The sequence below is a fragment of the Rhinoraja longicauda genome, chromosome 1 (genome assembly GCF_053455715.1).
Source record: "Rhinoraja longicauda isolate Sanriku21f chromosome 1, sRhiLon1.1, whole genome shotgun sequence".
NCBI classification, from domain to species: domain Eukaryota; kingdom Metazoa; phylum Chordata; class Chondrichthyes; order Rajiformes; family Arhynchobatidae; genus Rhinoraja; species Rhinoraja longicauda.
Window position 1 is genome coordinate 49,154,758 of NC_135953.1, and position 13,772 is coordinate 49,168,529.

Consider the following 13,772-nt stretch of genomic DNA (forward strand, 5'->3'; position numbering starts at 1 on the left):
GTGTGTGTGTATTTGTGAGTATGTGTATATATACACAGTGAACTTTTTTTTTCTCTTTATCAATGTTTACAGTGCACTATGTTTATATATTCTGTTGTGCTGCAGCAAGTAGGAATTTCATTGTTCTATCTGGGACATGTGACAATAAAACACTCTTGACTAATTCAAGTTGGTCATAGACCTGTACAGCTTGACAGGCCCTTTGGCCCACCTTGTCCATGCCAAGCAGGTTGACACATTGGGCTCGTCCCAATTGTCTGCATTTGGTCTTTAACCCTCAAAACCTGTCATATTCATATCTGTACAAAAATCTTGGAAAAAGTCTGCTTCTTTTGCTTTTCTGGCAACATTCCAGGAACAGACTATCCTGAGTGGGAGAAGTTGCCCATCAGGGGTCTCTCGCATATCTCTCCTTAAGCTCTCCCTCGAATTTGAGAATTCTTTGGGGAGGTCGGGGAGGAGCAGAGAGAGTGCGTATTCACTTTATCCATGCCCCTCATGGTCTTGTACCTTGATACTTGTTGTAGTCATACAGCAAGGAATCCGACCTTATGGCTCAAATCACGTTGGTCCCATATGCCTACGGTTTGTCCGTATTCCTTTAACCCCTTTCTATCCATGCACCCTTCCAAATATCTTAAATGCTGTTAAAGTACCTTTCTCAACTGCATCCTCTGGCTCAATCCATGTACCCACCACCATCTGAGTGGAAAACGTCCCTCTGGTTTAAAATGGTCCCTTCTTGTCTTAAATCTGCCCTTTATTTCTTGATTTTCCTATACTGCATAAAATACAATTAACCCCATCTATCCCCCTTCTGATTTCTACACCTGTATATGACATTCCATCAGCCTCCTGCGCTCAAAGGGATAAAGTACCTGTACCTCGAGCCCTCCAGCCCTGGCAACATCCTCGTACATCCTCTCTGCATTATTTCCACATTAACGGCATCTTTCCAACAGCACGTTGACCAAAACTGAACACCATACTCTGAAGGTGGCCTTGCCAATGTACAACTGTAACATAACATCCCCACTTCCATACTCAATACCTTGACTGAAGGGCAATGTATCTGATAAATCAAGTTCTTTACCTTCAGTCTGAATAATCACACGAATTACTGGATGAGCACATCAGATTTATTCCACAGTGGGGTTCTTCCCGTGAGGATCTCCAGACACAATACTAGTGTCTGAAAAGATCTCAACTCAGGAGAGGGGAAGAACAACTTTTCCACGATTGTTTACTTTTTTATACAGAAAGGAAAAAGGGGTGGGAAAGTAAAGGAATCAATAACCAATTACAATTCTAATACAATTCCCATGGTTACAGAGAAAACAAAATCATTAATACAGGTCACATGCTCAGAAACCAAACCATTAATATAAGTCACATGCTTTCGGGGAAACGCATCAATTTACCTAGAGTGGATTCAAAACTTTTCCTACTTTCACACGCACCCATATAAGGAGTTGTTACAATACAATACAATACAATATATCTTTATTGTCATTGTACCCAGGGGTACAACGAGATTGGGAATGCGCCTCCCATACGATGCAATAATTTAATTAATTTAGACAACAGCAACCCAACGAAACAATTGTAACAGTTTTAGACAGGATTATAACAGTTTTAGACAGGAAGTAACAGTTTTAGACAGGAAACTGTCTAAAGCTTATTGAGAAAGAAGCTTTCTTTATCTCATATACACGAGCAATCTCGCAATCTCGAGCTCTACAAGCTCGACCTTGCTCTACTGTTTTAATACACAGGGCTCACACTGTCAGACAAGGGAGTAATTTAAGAACAAGGAACCCCCTACTCCTCTGTCTACTCATCATTCATAAAGGGACAAACACATTCCATTCCCAATGATAACATTTCTGCCACAAGCATCCATCTTACTGCTTTCTACTGAAAATAAGCATTCATTTTATATTAGCTAAAACAACAACAAAAGAAACCATCTCAACTATCTGCAACAAAATATCAATATCTCTAATTAACTATATCAGCTAATAGCATAGATTCTCATATCAAAGCCTCCTTTACCACCCTACTTATCTTTTGATGCGAGTCTCTGGAAGCCATGTACTTGTACTCCTAGATTCTGCTCTACAATATTCCCAGGGTGCTATCATTCACTGAAGTTCCCTCTTGGTCTCTTCCACTTCAAAAAAGCCCAGCCGATCCAAACTCTTTGTATAACTGAAGCCCACAAGCACATGTAACATTTTGATGCACCCTTTCCAATTTTAGGACATCTTTTCTACAACTGGGTACAGAGAACTTAGTGTGGTCTCGTCAATAGCTTATTTAGCTGTGCAATATCCCAACTTTCCAGATGACAAGTATGGCAAATGCCACCTTCCCCATTGTGTCCACCTGGGGAACAATGCACCTGTACTTCCAGATTTTGTCATCATTACTAATTATCTGGGGTTGAGGGGTGGTGTGTGCGGAACTTTTTTTTGTATAATGCTACATTAATCAGTGTTTTACCTTGCCGCCCCATCAGATGTGTTACTTTTTTTACAGTGAACATACTTGCATTTCTATATTTATAGGTGATGGCGGATTTGGTTTAAATCGGGGGAAAGCTGGATTTGGTTCTTCTGCAACAAGAGGTAAGATATTGGATGTCTTGCAGTAACCCATGGTTTTTAATGGCTAATTTGTTACCTAAATATTTATCTAATCCCAATGGTTGCATGTCCTAACTGGAAGGTCAGATAACTTCCAGGAATAGATTGAGATTTTGCTTGGAAACTTGAATGCACTGTGTCTGAAGATGAGCCTCGACTCGAAATGTTACCCATTCCTTCTCTCCAGAGATGCTGCCTGTCCCACTGAGTTACTCAAGCTTTTTGTGTCTATCTTCGTGCACAAAACCATGTTGTGCGGTCTGATTCTTTTTCTCCCCTTAATGTTTCCATGACCGTCTTCCCTGTCATGATAGCTGATGGGTTATATGGAATCCCATATTGCCAGTTAAAGCTGATTCAGCCTTGTGTACCAAGAATGAAGCAGAGTGAGAGTTGGTTTCCATTCTTGGACTGTAATGATAAAGGGGGTAGGGGAAGAATCAACTGACAGATCACTAATGCTACAAAACATCTGTCTAATATAGATAATAGGTGCAGGAGAGGCCATTCGGCCCTTTGCGCCAGCACCGCCATTCAATGTGATCATGGCTGTTCATTCACAATCAGTACCCCATTCCTGCCTTCTCCCCATATCCCTTGACTCCGCTATTTTTAAGAGCTCTATCTAACTCTCTCTTGAAAGCATCCAAAGAATTGGCCTCCACTGCCTTCTGAGGCAGAGAATTCCACAGATTCACAACTGTCTGGGTGAAAAAGTTCTTCCTCATCTCCGCTCTAAATGGCCTACCCCTTTCCCTTAAACTGGGGCCCCTGGTTCTGGACTCCCCCAACATTGGGAACATATTTCCTGCCTCTAGACTGTCCAATCTCTTAATAATCTTATGTTTCAATGATTCTCTCTCATCCTTCTAAATTCCAGTGTATATAAGCCCAGTCGCTCCATTCTTTCAACATATTGACAGTCCCGCCATCCCGGGAATTACCTCGTGAACCTACGCTGCACTCCCTCAACAGCAAGAATGTCCTTCCTCAAATTTGGAAACCAAAACTGCACACAATACTCCAGATGTGGTCTCACTAGGGTCCTGTACAACTGCAGAAGGACCTCTTTGCTCCAATACTCAACTCCTCTTGTTATGAAGGTCAACATGCCATTAGTTTTCTTCACTGCCTGCTGCACCTGCATGCTTGCTTTCAGTGACTGATGAACAAGGACACCCAGATCTTGTTGTACTTCCCCTTTTCCTAACGTAACACCATTCAGATAATCTGCCTTCCTGTTCTTGCCACCCAAGTGGATAACCTCACATTTATCCACATTAAACTGCATCTGCCATGCATCTGCCCACTCCCATAACCTGTCCAAGACAGCCTGCATCCTCCTCACAGTTCACACTGCCACCCAGCTTTGTGTCATCTGCAAATTTGCTAATGTTACTTTTAATCCCTTCATCTAAGTCATCAATGTATATTTAAATAGCTGCTTTCCCAGCATAGAGCCTTGCGGTACCCCACTTGTCACTGCCTGCCATTCTTAAAGGGACCCGTAAATCCCTACTCTTTCCTGTCTGCCAAGATTTCTATCCATGTCAGTACCCTACCCCCAATACCATGTGCTCTAATTTTGCCCACTAATTTCCTATGTGGGACCTTATCAAAGACTTTCCAGGCACACTACATCCACTGGCTCTCCCTTGTCCATTTTCCTAGTTACATCCTCAAATTCCAGAAGATTAGTCAAGCATGATTTCCCCTCCGTAAATCCATGCTGACTCGGACCGATCCTGTTACTGCTATCCAAATGTGCTGCTATTTGATCTTTTGTAATTGACTCCAGCATCTTCCCAACCACTGATGTCAGGCTAACTGTTCTATAATTCCCTGTTTTCTCTCTCCCTCTCCCTCCTTTCTTAAAAAGCGGGATAACATTAGCTACCCTCCAATCCACAGGAACTGATCCTGAATCTATAGAACATTGGAAAATGATCACCAATGCGTCCACGATTTCTAGAGCCACTTCCTTAGTACCCTGGGATGCAGACCATCAGGCCCTGGGGATTTATCAGCCTTCAATCCCATCAGTCCACCCAACACTATTTCCTGCCTAATGTGAATTTCCCTGAAGTTCCTCCGTCACCCTGGGTCCTCTGCCCACTCGTACATCTGCGAGATTGTTTGTATCTTCCTTAGTGAAGACAGATCCAAAGTACCTGTTCAACTCGTCTGCCATTTCCTTGTTCTCCATAATAAATTCACCTGTTTCTGTCTTCAAGAGACCCACATTTGTCTTAACTATTTGCCTGATATTTATTCAGATAAACATTATGGTTTTGGGTTTATCAGCTCTCAATACTCACAAATCAGTATTTGAGAGCTGATAAACCAAAAACCATACTGCATAATGAGTTGCCACTTTCTTAAGAGTGCAGATTAACACTTTCAATAAATTACTAATTTCAAACCGACTGTGGCATTGCACCAGACTTTGGTGTGCTCTGTGTTCTTCTGCTGTCTTTAATTTGTTTTGACTTTGATGTATAATGTTTGCAATTGATTATAATTCCCCCATTTCAGCTTTTCAACCTTGATTTATTCTGCTCTTATGTTTCCCCGACTACCACATTAGAATTTGTATTTTAATTTTTTTTCAGGTTCTAACTTTTTAAATATCATTGCAGGTGGTTACAGGGGTAGAAATGAAGAGCCTTTTTCTGGATCTAATTCTAAATTGAGAGGTGAGTTTTGTATTTTACAGCACTAGGGCAGACCAATAGTTTGAAGTGTATGATCCATAAGAGTTGTTGCAAACAATTTAACCCGAAGCTTATCAAGTGATTGTGGCTAGTCTTTAATCTAATTGGTTAATTTAATTATACAGACTCTAAGCTGTATAAAACTCACTGGCCACAGTTTCTCAGCTTTCTACTTTTTTCCAATCAATTCAAATAATTACCCCGTTTGATCTCCACCAGTGGAAAAGACCTGAATTTCTTAGCTTTTCCTCAAGTATATTATTCCTTGAGTAGTAAACAATCTTCTGGAGGAACGATGCATCAGATGCTGCACAACTCGCTGTCTTCTTCCAGGAGATTGTTTGTCGCTCCATATTCTCGCATTTGCAATTTTTTAATTCCTTGTTTCGTGAAGGCAATTTTAGCGTAAGCCAATTTGAGGTTAATTGAAATTATATAATACAGTTTACGATAAACCCAGTTTTATTGTTTTCACCATTTTCTCAAAAATGAAAATAAATGAACGTTAATTTCCCGATTTCCGACACTTCTGCTATGGTGGCATCCTGGATACTTATTCAATCCAAAAAGTCATTTTTGTGCTGTTTGCATTTTTTCTTGAGATGCAATTGATTTGGTCTGGAATTGGAAATTTTTAATTGACCATGTCAGATGACAAACTGGGTATTTGTTTCAGGTCTACACAGCTACTACCACCACCTTTGCTTTACTACCTCATAGGGCATTTAGTTTGTGTACTCAGATTTGTTGGTTTAAAAAAATCTTCAGCATATCTGTTTATATGTTTTGTATTTGTGCTTGCTGCGTTGAATTGGGTGGTATTCAAGAGGAGGAATTTGGCACACGAGTCACTCAGAATATTTCGGCCAAGCTAAAAAAATTCATGGAAATTGCCAAAATTATTCACATTTTATGGTGTTTCCTAGTTGCTGTTTTCTTCCTGTCTTCATCACCTGAACAGTTGCCCTCGCCCCTACCATGCCAAGTCAAGTTAAAACCCAACTTCAATGCACTTGTAATTTTTTTTTCTAGCACTGGATGAACAGTGCATCAAGCAACATCTGTGGAGATAAAAGGTGTTGACTTTTTTGATTGAGACATTATATCAGGACTGTACAGTCGCCTGTTCCTCCCCAAATGCGGTTTGAGCTGCTGAGTTTTTCCAGATTTAAAATCCCAGCATTTGCTTTCTCTTCAGTTTTCTCATGTAAACAATTTTGTTTATTTACAGGTCAATGGGATTCTGACAATGTCGGTGACAGTAAAAACCAAGGTATTACTTGAGGCCGGAAAAGCAGGTTGTATTGTAAATCTAGAAATATTTAACAAGTTTGGCAGCATCTTTAGCGTAGAAATTTGAAGATGACTTTACACTATTCGCAATGGTCATGGATATATTTCACTTGCCAACAATTTTGTATCATGGGCATTTTCTTAGTTAAGACTGCTTTCCTTGAATGGATTCATTCTCTAGTTACTGTCGGTTGTTTTATTATTTCCACGATTTTCTAATTTTAATCGAACTTCTAGCAAATATGGTACAAAAGTTCAAAGGCCAGCTTATTGTCACGTGTACCAATTAAGGTACAGTGAATCTCGAATTACCATTTACAGCCAGACTAAAAACAGCACAACAAGACACACAAATACATAAAGGTTAACATAAACATCCACAGCAGTGGATTCTCCACATTCCTCGCTGTGGGAAGGCAATAAAGTATAATCTTCCTCTTCTGCGGTCGGGGCGGTCGAACCTCCCGCGGCTTGGAGCTCCCGAAGTCGGTCTCAAACCAGGAACCGCGAGCTCCACGATGTTAAAGTCCGCAGGCTCCTGCGGTTGGAGCTCAGGTCGGTCTCCAGCAGAGGCCGCCAGCTCCTCGATGTTAGGCCGCAGTGCGGACAGAGGTACGATACGGGAAAAAATCGCATCTCCGTCGAGGTAAGAGATTTAAAGTTTCCCCCACCCCCATATGAAACAAGCTAAAGAACACTAAAACATTTAACACATACAAAAAGCAACAAAGGAAGGGATGAGATGGACTGTTGTCGAGGCGGCCATTGCGGGTGCCACCAGGTGATGAAAGAATTCAAGGTTAATCGAATGCTTTCAACCAGGTTTAATAAAGACAATGCTGTGATCTGTTTTTGGTAACTTATTTTTGAAGTATATTGATTTAAATAAGTGCTAGGTTTTCCAAATAGCAATGTTAATTTTTTTTGTGTTTGTAATTGAGAAACGTGGGCTAGAAATCGGAAGTGATTTATGTATTTCTGTCAATGGTGCCAGGAATTTTTTTCCATTGAACATCCAAAGATGGTGTTTCTATTGGATAACCCTTTGAATTTGAATCTTGAATGTGCTTGCTTTCCCTACCCATAGTTGAGTAGAAATTATACAGTGAGTAGAGCAAATCCAATATCCACAATGAGGTAGAGGGAATCAGACAGTAACCTAGCCTGCGGAAGTACTGTTCAGAAACCTCATTACAAAGGGGAACAATCTGTTCCTGAGTCTGGCACATGCACCAAGCTTCTGTACTTTCCGCTGGACTGGAGCAGGGGATGAGGCTGGGATGAGTCTTTGATTATGCTAGCTGTTTTTCCAAGGCAGTGTGAATTGCAGATGGAATCAATGGTGGGAAAATATGATGGAATGAAAAACCCTCATGGACTGAGATGGGCAGAACTGATCCCAAATCAAGCTGTGGTGCAACCCAACTAGGCTTTCTATGGTGCACCTGTAGAAGTTTTGGTCTTCATTGAATAAGTCAGTGAGTGGGAATCGTGGCTAAATCTTGCCTTGGCTGACTTGCATACAGTTTAGAGTACAGAGTACAGCCATTTCGTTCAACATTCCCGCATGATACGTTCAATGCCCCATGTGAGCCTAATTCATCTGAATCTGATTCTTGTTTGTTTGCATTATCAGGTCAGGCTTGTTCCCTGAATTATGTTGTTCTGCTTACCAAAACATACTAGTTAATTATTTAGGGCAACTGCACGTCTATCCTCCAAGGTGGTTGATGCCACTGTGTATATTATTGCAGTTGTCTGCTACTGGCAGGTCCTGCAGTAATTGTTCATCACTAATTGCCCGTTCAGAAGCTTTCATTTTGAACTGTTGCAGTCTTTTTGGGGGTACTCCTGCACTTGCATGGAGACTTGCATACTCAGCAAGCAAAGAAAATGGCTCTACTCAATTGCATTGCATGTTTTACTTAAATCTGGTTTCTGCATTTCTTTAAGGTCCCAAAGTGACCTATGTCCCTCCGCCGCCACCTGAAGAAGAAAATGCCATTTTTGCTCGCTATCAAACTGGGATTAACTTTGATAAATATGATGAAATTCTTGTGGATGTTTCAGGATTCAATGTCCCACCTGCGATACTGGTTGGTACTGAGTGACATCTTTGAGGTTGTGGGGCTCTCTTAACTGCTCAGTAAAGTTTCAGATCGCATATATTTGGTCTGTAAGTCACTCGCTGGTGATTTGCAATGTCTTTTTTATTGTTCATAAACTATTTTTTAATGTACTTTTTCTCCGGAGCTTGTTTGGGTTCGATAATGAATTGAATGAAGTATAATGTTTTGCGTTGTCCTCCTTTGCAGTTGTGATTTTAATATTGCTTGAGCCTTTTAAAAGTATCATCCGTCTCTTCATTTGAGACTTTGCTGGTACACTTATAATTACCAATCGCATTAAATAATGGCATAAGGAAAATTAATACCTCCATCTCAATGGTGACCATCACACAAATGATTTCAGATACTTACTACTGCTTTAAATTGTTAAAGTTCTAAATTTGTTTTGGCAGTATTCAATTTTTATTTCTGGCATGATTTTAATTTGCTGTCACTTAAACATTTGAGTTTCTGGTCAAAATTACAGCAAACTAGTTGACCTTATCAGAGCTTTGTGGGAGGTTGGATCAAAGCTGTCCATGGGCACTGTGTGCACTTTTGCTTTGGGTCATTTAAACTAATATGGCAGGGGGATGGGAACAAGAGCAGAGAGACAGAGGGGTATAAAATGAGGGTAGAAACAATAGGTAACAAGGTGAAAAGTAAACGTGGCAGGCAGACAAATCCAGGGCAAAAATCAAAAAGGACCACTTTGCAACATAAATATATAAGGGACAAGAGTGTTATAAAAACAAGCCTGAAGGCTTTGTGTCTCAATGCAAGGAGTATTCGTAATAAGGTGGATGAATTAAATGTGGAGATAGTTATTAATGATTATGATATAGTTGGGATTATGGAGACATGGCTCCAGGGTGACCAGGGCTGGGAGCTCAACATCCAGGGATATTCTATATTCAGGCGGGATAGACAGAAAGGAAAAGGAGGTGGGCTAGCGTTGCTGATTAGAGAGGAGATTAACGCAATGGAAGGAAGGACATTAGCTCGGAGGATGTGGAATCGATATGGGTAGAGCTGCGAAACACTATGGGGCAGAAAACACGAGTGGGAGTTGTGTACAGTCCACCTAACAGCAGTAGTGAGGTTGGGGATGGCATCAAACAGGAAATTAGAAATGCGTGCATCAAAGGTGCAGCAGTTATAATAGGTGACTTCAATCTACATATAGATTGTGTGAACCAAATTGGCAGGGGTGCTGAGGAAGAGGATTTCTTGGAATGTTTGCGAGATGGTTTTCTAAACCAACATGTCGAGGAACCAACAGTCTAGGCCATTCTAGACTGGGTATTGAGTAATGAGGAAGGGTTAGTTAGCAGTCTTGTTGTGCGAGGCCCCTTGGGCAAGAGTGATCATAATATGGTAGAGTTCTTCATTAGGATGGAGAGTGACAAAGTCAATTCAGAAACAAGTGTTCTGAACTTAAAGAAAGGTAACTTTGAGGGTATGAGACGTGAATTGTCCAAGATAGACTGGCAATTGATACTTAAAGGGTTGACGGTGGACACGCAATGGAAGGCATTTAAAGATCGCATGGATGAACTACAACAATTGTTCATCCCAGTTTGACAAAAGAACAAACCAGGAAAGGTAGTGCATCCGTGGTTAACAAGGGAAATCAAGGATAGTATTAAAACAAAAGATGAAGCATACAGATTAGCCAGAAAAAGTAGCATACCAGAGGACTGGGAGACATTCAGAGTCCAGCAGAGGAGGACAATGGGCTTAATTAGGAAAGGGAAAATAGATTATGAGAGAAAACTGGCAGGGAACATAAAAACTGACTGCAAAAGCTTTTATAGATATGTGAAGAGAAAAGGACTAGTTAAGACAAATGTAGGTCCCTTGCAGTCGGAAACGGGTGAATCGATCATAGGGAACAAGAAGATGGTAGACCAATTGAACAACTACTTTGGTTCTGTCTTCACTAAGGAAGACATAAACAATCTGCCGGAAATAGCAGGGGACCGGGGGTCTAATGAGATGGAGGAACTGAGGGAAATCCAGGTTAGTCGGGAAGTGGTGTTAGGTAAATTAAATGGATTAAAGGCAGATAAATCCCCAGGGCCAGATAGGCTGCATCCCAGAGTGCTTAAGGAAGTAGCCCCAGAAATAGTGGATGCATTAGTGATAATTTTTCGAAACTCTTTAGATTCTGGAGTAGTTCCTGAGGACTGGAGGGTAGCTAATGTAACCCCACTTTTTAAAAAGGGAGGGAGAGAGAAAACGGGGAATTATAGACCAGTTAGCCTAACATCGGTAGTGAGGAAAATGCTAGAGTCAGTTATTAAAGATGTGATAACATCACATTAGGAAAGTGGTGAAATCATCGGACAAAGTCAGCATGGATTTATGAAAGGCAAATCATGTCTGACGAATCTTATAGAATTTTTCGAGGATGTAACTAGTAGAATGGATAAGGGAGAACCAGTCGATGTGTTATATCTGGACTTTCAGAAGGCCTTCGACAAGGTCCCACATAGGAGATTGGTGTACAAACTTAAAGCACACGGTATTGGGGGTTCAGTGTTGAGGTGGATAGAGAATTGGTTGGCGGACAGGAAGCAAAGAGTAGGAATAAACGGGTCCTTTTCAGAATGGCAGGCAGTGACTAGTGGGGTACCACAAGGCTCAGTGCTGGGACCCCAGTTATTTACAATATATATTAATGATTTGGACAAGGGAATTGAATGCAACATCTCTAAGTTTGCGGATGACACGAAGCTGGGTGGCAGTGTTAGCTGCGAGGAGGATGCTAGGAGGCTGCAGAGTGACTTGGATAGATTAGGCGAGTGGGCAAATGCATGGCAGATGCAATATAATGTAGATAAATGTGAGGTTATCCACTTTGGCGGCAAGAACAGGAAAGCAGAGTATTACCTGAAGGGTGACCAATTAGGAAAAGGGGAGATGCAACGTGACCTGGGTGTCATGGTGCACCAGTCATTGAAAGCAAGCGTGCAGGTGCAGCAGGCAGTGAAGAAAGCGAATGGTATGTTAGCATTCATAGCAAGAGGATTTGAGTATAGGAGCAGGGAGGTTCTGCTGCAGTTGTACAGGGCCTTGGTGAGACCGCACCTGGAGTATTGTGTATAGTTTTGGTCTCCTAATCTGAGGAAAGACATTCTATCCTTAGAGGGAGTACAGAGAAGGTTCACCAGATTGATCCCTGGGATGGCAGGACTTTCATATGAAGAAAGACTGGATAGACTAGGCTTATACGCGCTGGAATTTAGAAGACTGAGGGGGGATCTTATAGAAACATATAAAATTCTTAAGGGGTTGGAGAGGCTAGATGCGGGAAGATTGTTCCCGATGTTGGGGGAGTCCAGAACCAGGGGTCACAGCTTAAGGATAAGGGGAAAGTCTTTTAGGACCGAGATGAGAAAACATTTCTTCACACAGGGAGTGGTGAGTCTGTGGGATTCTCTGCCACAGAAGGTAGTTGAGGCCAGTTCATTGGCTATATTTAAGAGGGAGTTAGATGTGGCCCTTGTGGCTAAAGGGATCAGGGGGTATGGAGAGAAGGCAGGTACAGGTTACTGAGCTGGATGATCAGCCATGATCATATTGAATGGTGGTGCAGGCTCGAAGGGCCAAATGGCCTACTCCTGCACCTATTTTCTATGTCTCCCTTGTTGCTCACATCTTTTTCATCCCCTCTCGTGTCCATAACAGAAATGTCTTAACTGTTTCACACTTGGCTTGGAATGGTTAGTACTAGAAATCTTTAATAAACTGGAATGAAGGTGCGTGCAATTGCCACATCCAGTGTAAAAAAACAATTTACATATTTTCCCCTCTAGACATTTGATGAAGCTCATTTGTGCGAAACCTTGAACAAGAATATAGACAAGGCTGGTTATCTGAAGCCTACACCAGTTCAGAAGCATGGGATTCCAATTGTGCTTTCTGGTCGGGATTTGATGGCGTGTGCTCAAACAGGCTCTGGAAAAACAGTGAGTAATAGAAAAAGGAAGCTTATCAACTTGAAGCATTAACCACGCTTATCATTTTTAAATCTTACTAGACCAAATGGACCCGTTGGGTCCATTCCTCGCAGGGAAGGGGAGAGGGTGACTGAGTGTGATCCCTGGACCCAAAGTCTCCTGTATTGGTGTAGCACCCTCAATTCCCCCCCCCCCCCCCCACATTCAATCCCTCTTATGCCCCATCCTACCCCCCACTGGCCCACCCCAACTTGCTCCTCCCCTGCCCCCACCCCCAGTCCCCCAGCCCTCCCTTCACCCCATTCCACCCTCCTCACCCCTATTCCCCTCTCCCCTGACCGCCACCCCCACTCTCTCCTGCCCCCCACTCTCTCCTGCCCCCCACTGTCCCCGTTCCCCCCACTGTCCCCGTTCCCCCCACTGTCCCCGTTCCCCCCACTGTCCCCGTTCCCCCCACTGTCCCCGTTCCCCCCACTGTCCCCGTTCCCCCCACTGTCCCCGTTCCCCCCACTGTCCCCGTTCCCCCCACTGTCCCCGTTCCCCCCACTGTCCCCGTTCCCCCCACTGTCCCCGCTCCCCCCACTGTCCCCGCTCCCCCCCACTGTCCCCGCTCCCCCCCACTGTCCCCGCTCCCCCCCACTGTCCCCGCTCCCCCCCACTGTCCCCGCTCCCCCCCACTGTCCCCGCTCCCCCCCACTGTCCCCGCTCCCCCCCACTGTCCCCGCTCCCCCCCACTGTCCCCGCTCCCCCCCACTGTCCCCGCTCCCCCCCACTGTCCCCGCTCCCCCCACTGTCCCCGCTCCCCCCCACTGTCCCCGCTCCCCCCCACTGTCCCCGCTCCCCCCCCCACTGTCTCCGCCCCCGCTGTCCCGGCTCCCCCCCCACTGTCCCGGCTCCCCCCCCGCTGTCCCCGCTCCGTCCCCGCTTCCCCCCCCCGCTGTCCCCGCTCCCCCGCCGCTGTCCCCGCCTCCCCCCCGCTGTCCCCCCTCCCCCCCGCCGTCCCCGCTCCCCCCCCCGCCGTCCCCGCTCCCCCCCGCCGTCCCC

General features: G+C 43.7%; 1 protein-coding gene across 3 annotated transcripts in view; it reads left to right on the forward strand.

Moving 5' to 3' along the window:
• ddx4 (DEAD (Asp-Glu-Ala-Asp) box polypeptide 4) overlaps positions 1-13,772 on the forward strand; it is a 74,074-nt gene that overhangs the window by 42,482 nt on the left and 17,820 nt on the right. For all 3 annotated transcript variants that reach the window (XM_078396949.1, XM_078396955.1, XM_078396941.1), the window contains exons 7-11: positions 2,571-2,630; positions 5,288-5,344; positions 6,594-6,635; positions 8,609-8,751; positions 12,585-12,737. In XM_078396949.1, the coding sequence (XP_078253075.1) occupies positions 2,571-2,630; positions 5,288-5,344; positions 6,594-6,635; positions 8,609-8,751; positions 12,585-12,737 (455 nt within the window). The remainder of the gene's footprint in view (positions 1-2,570; positions 2,631-5,287; positions 5,345-6,593; positions 6,636-8,608; positions 8,752-12,584; positions 12,738-13,772) is intronic.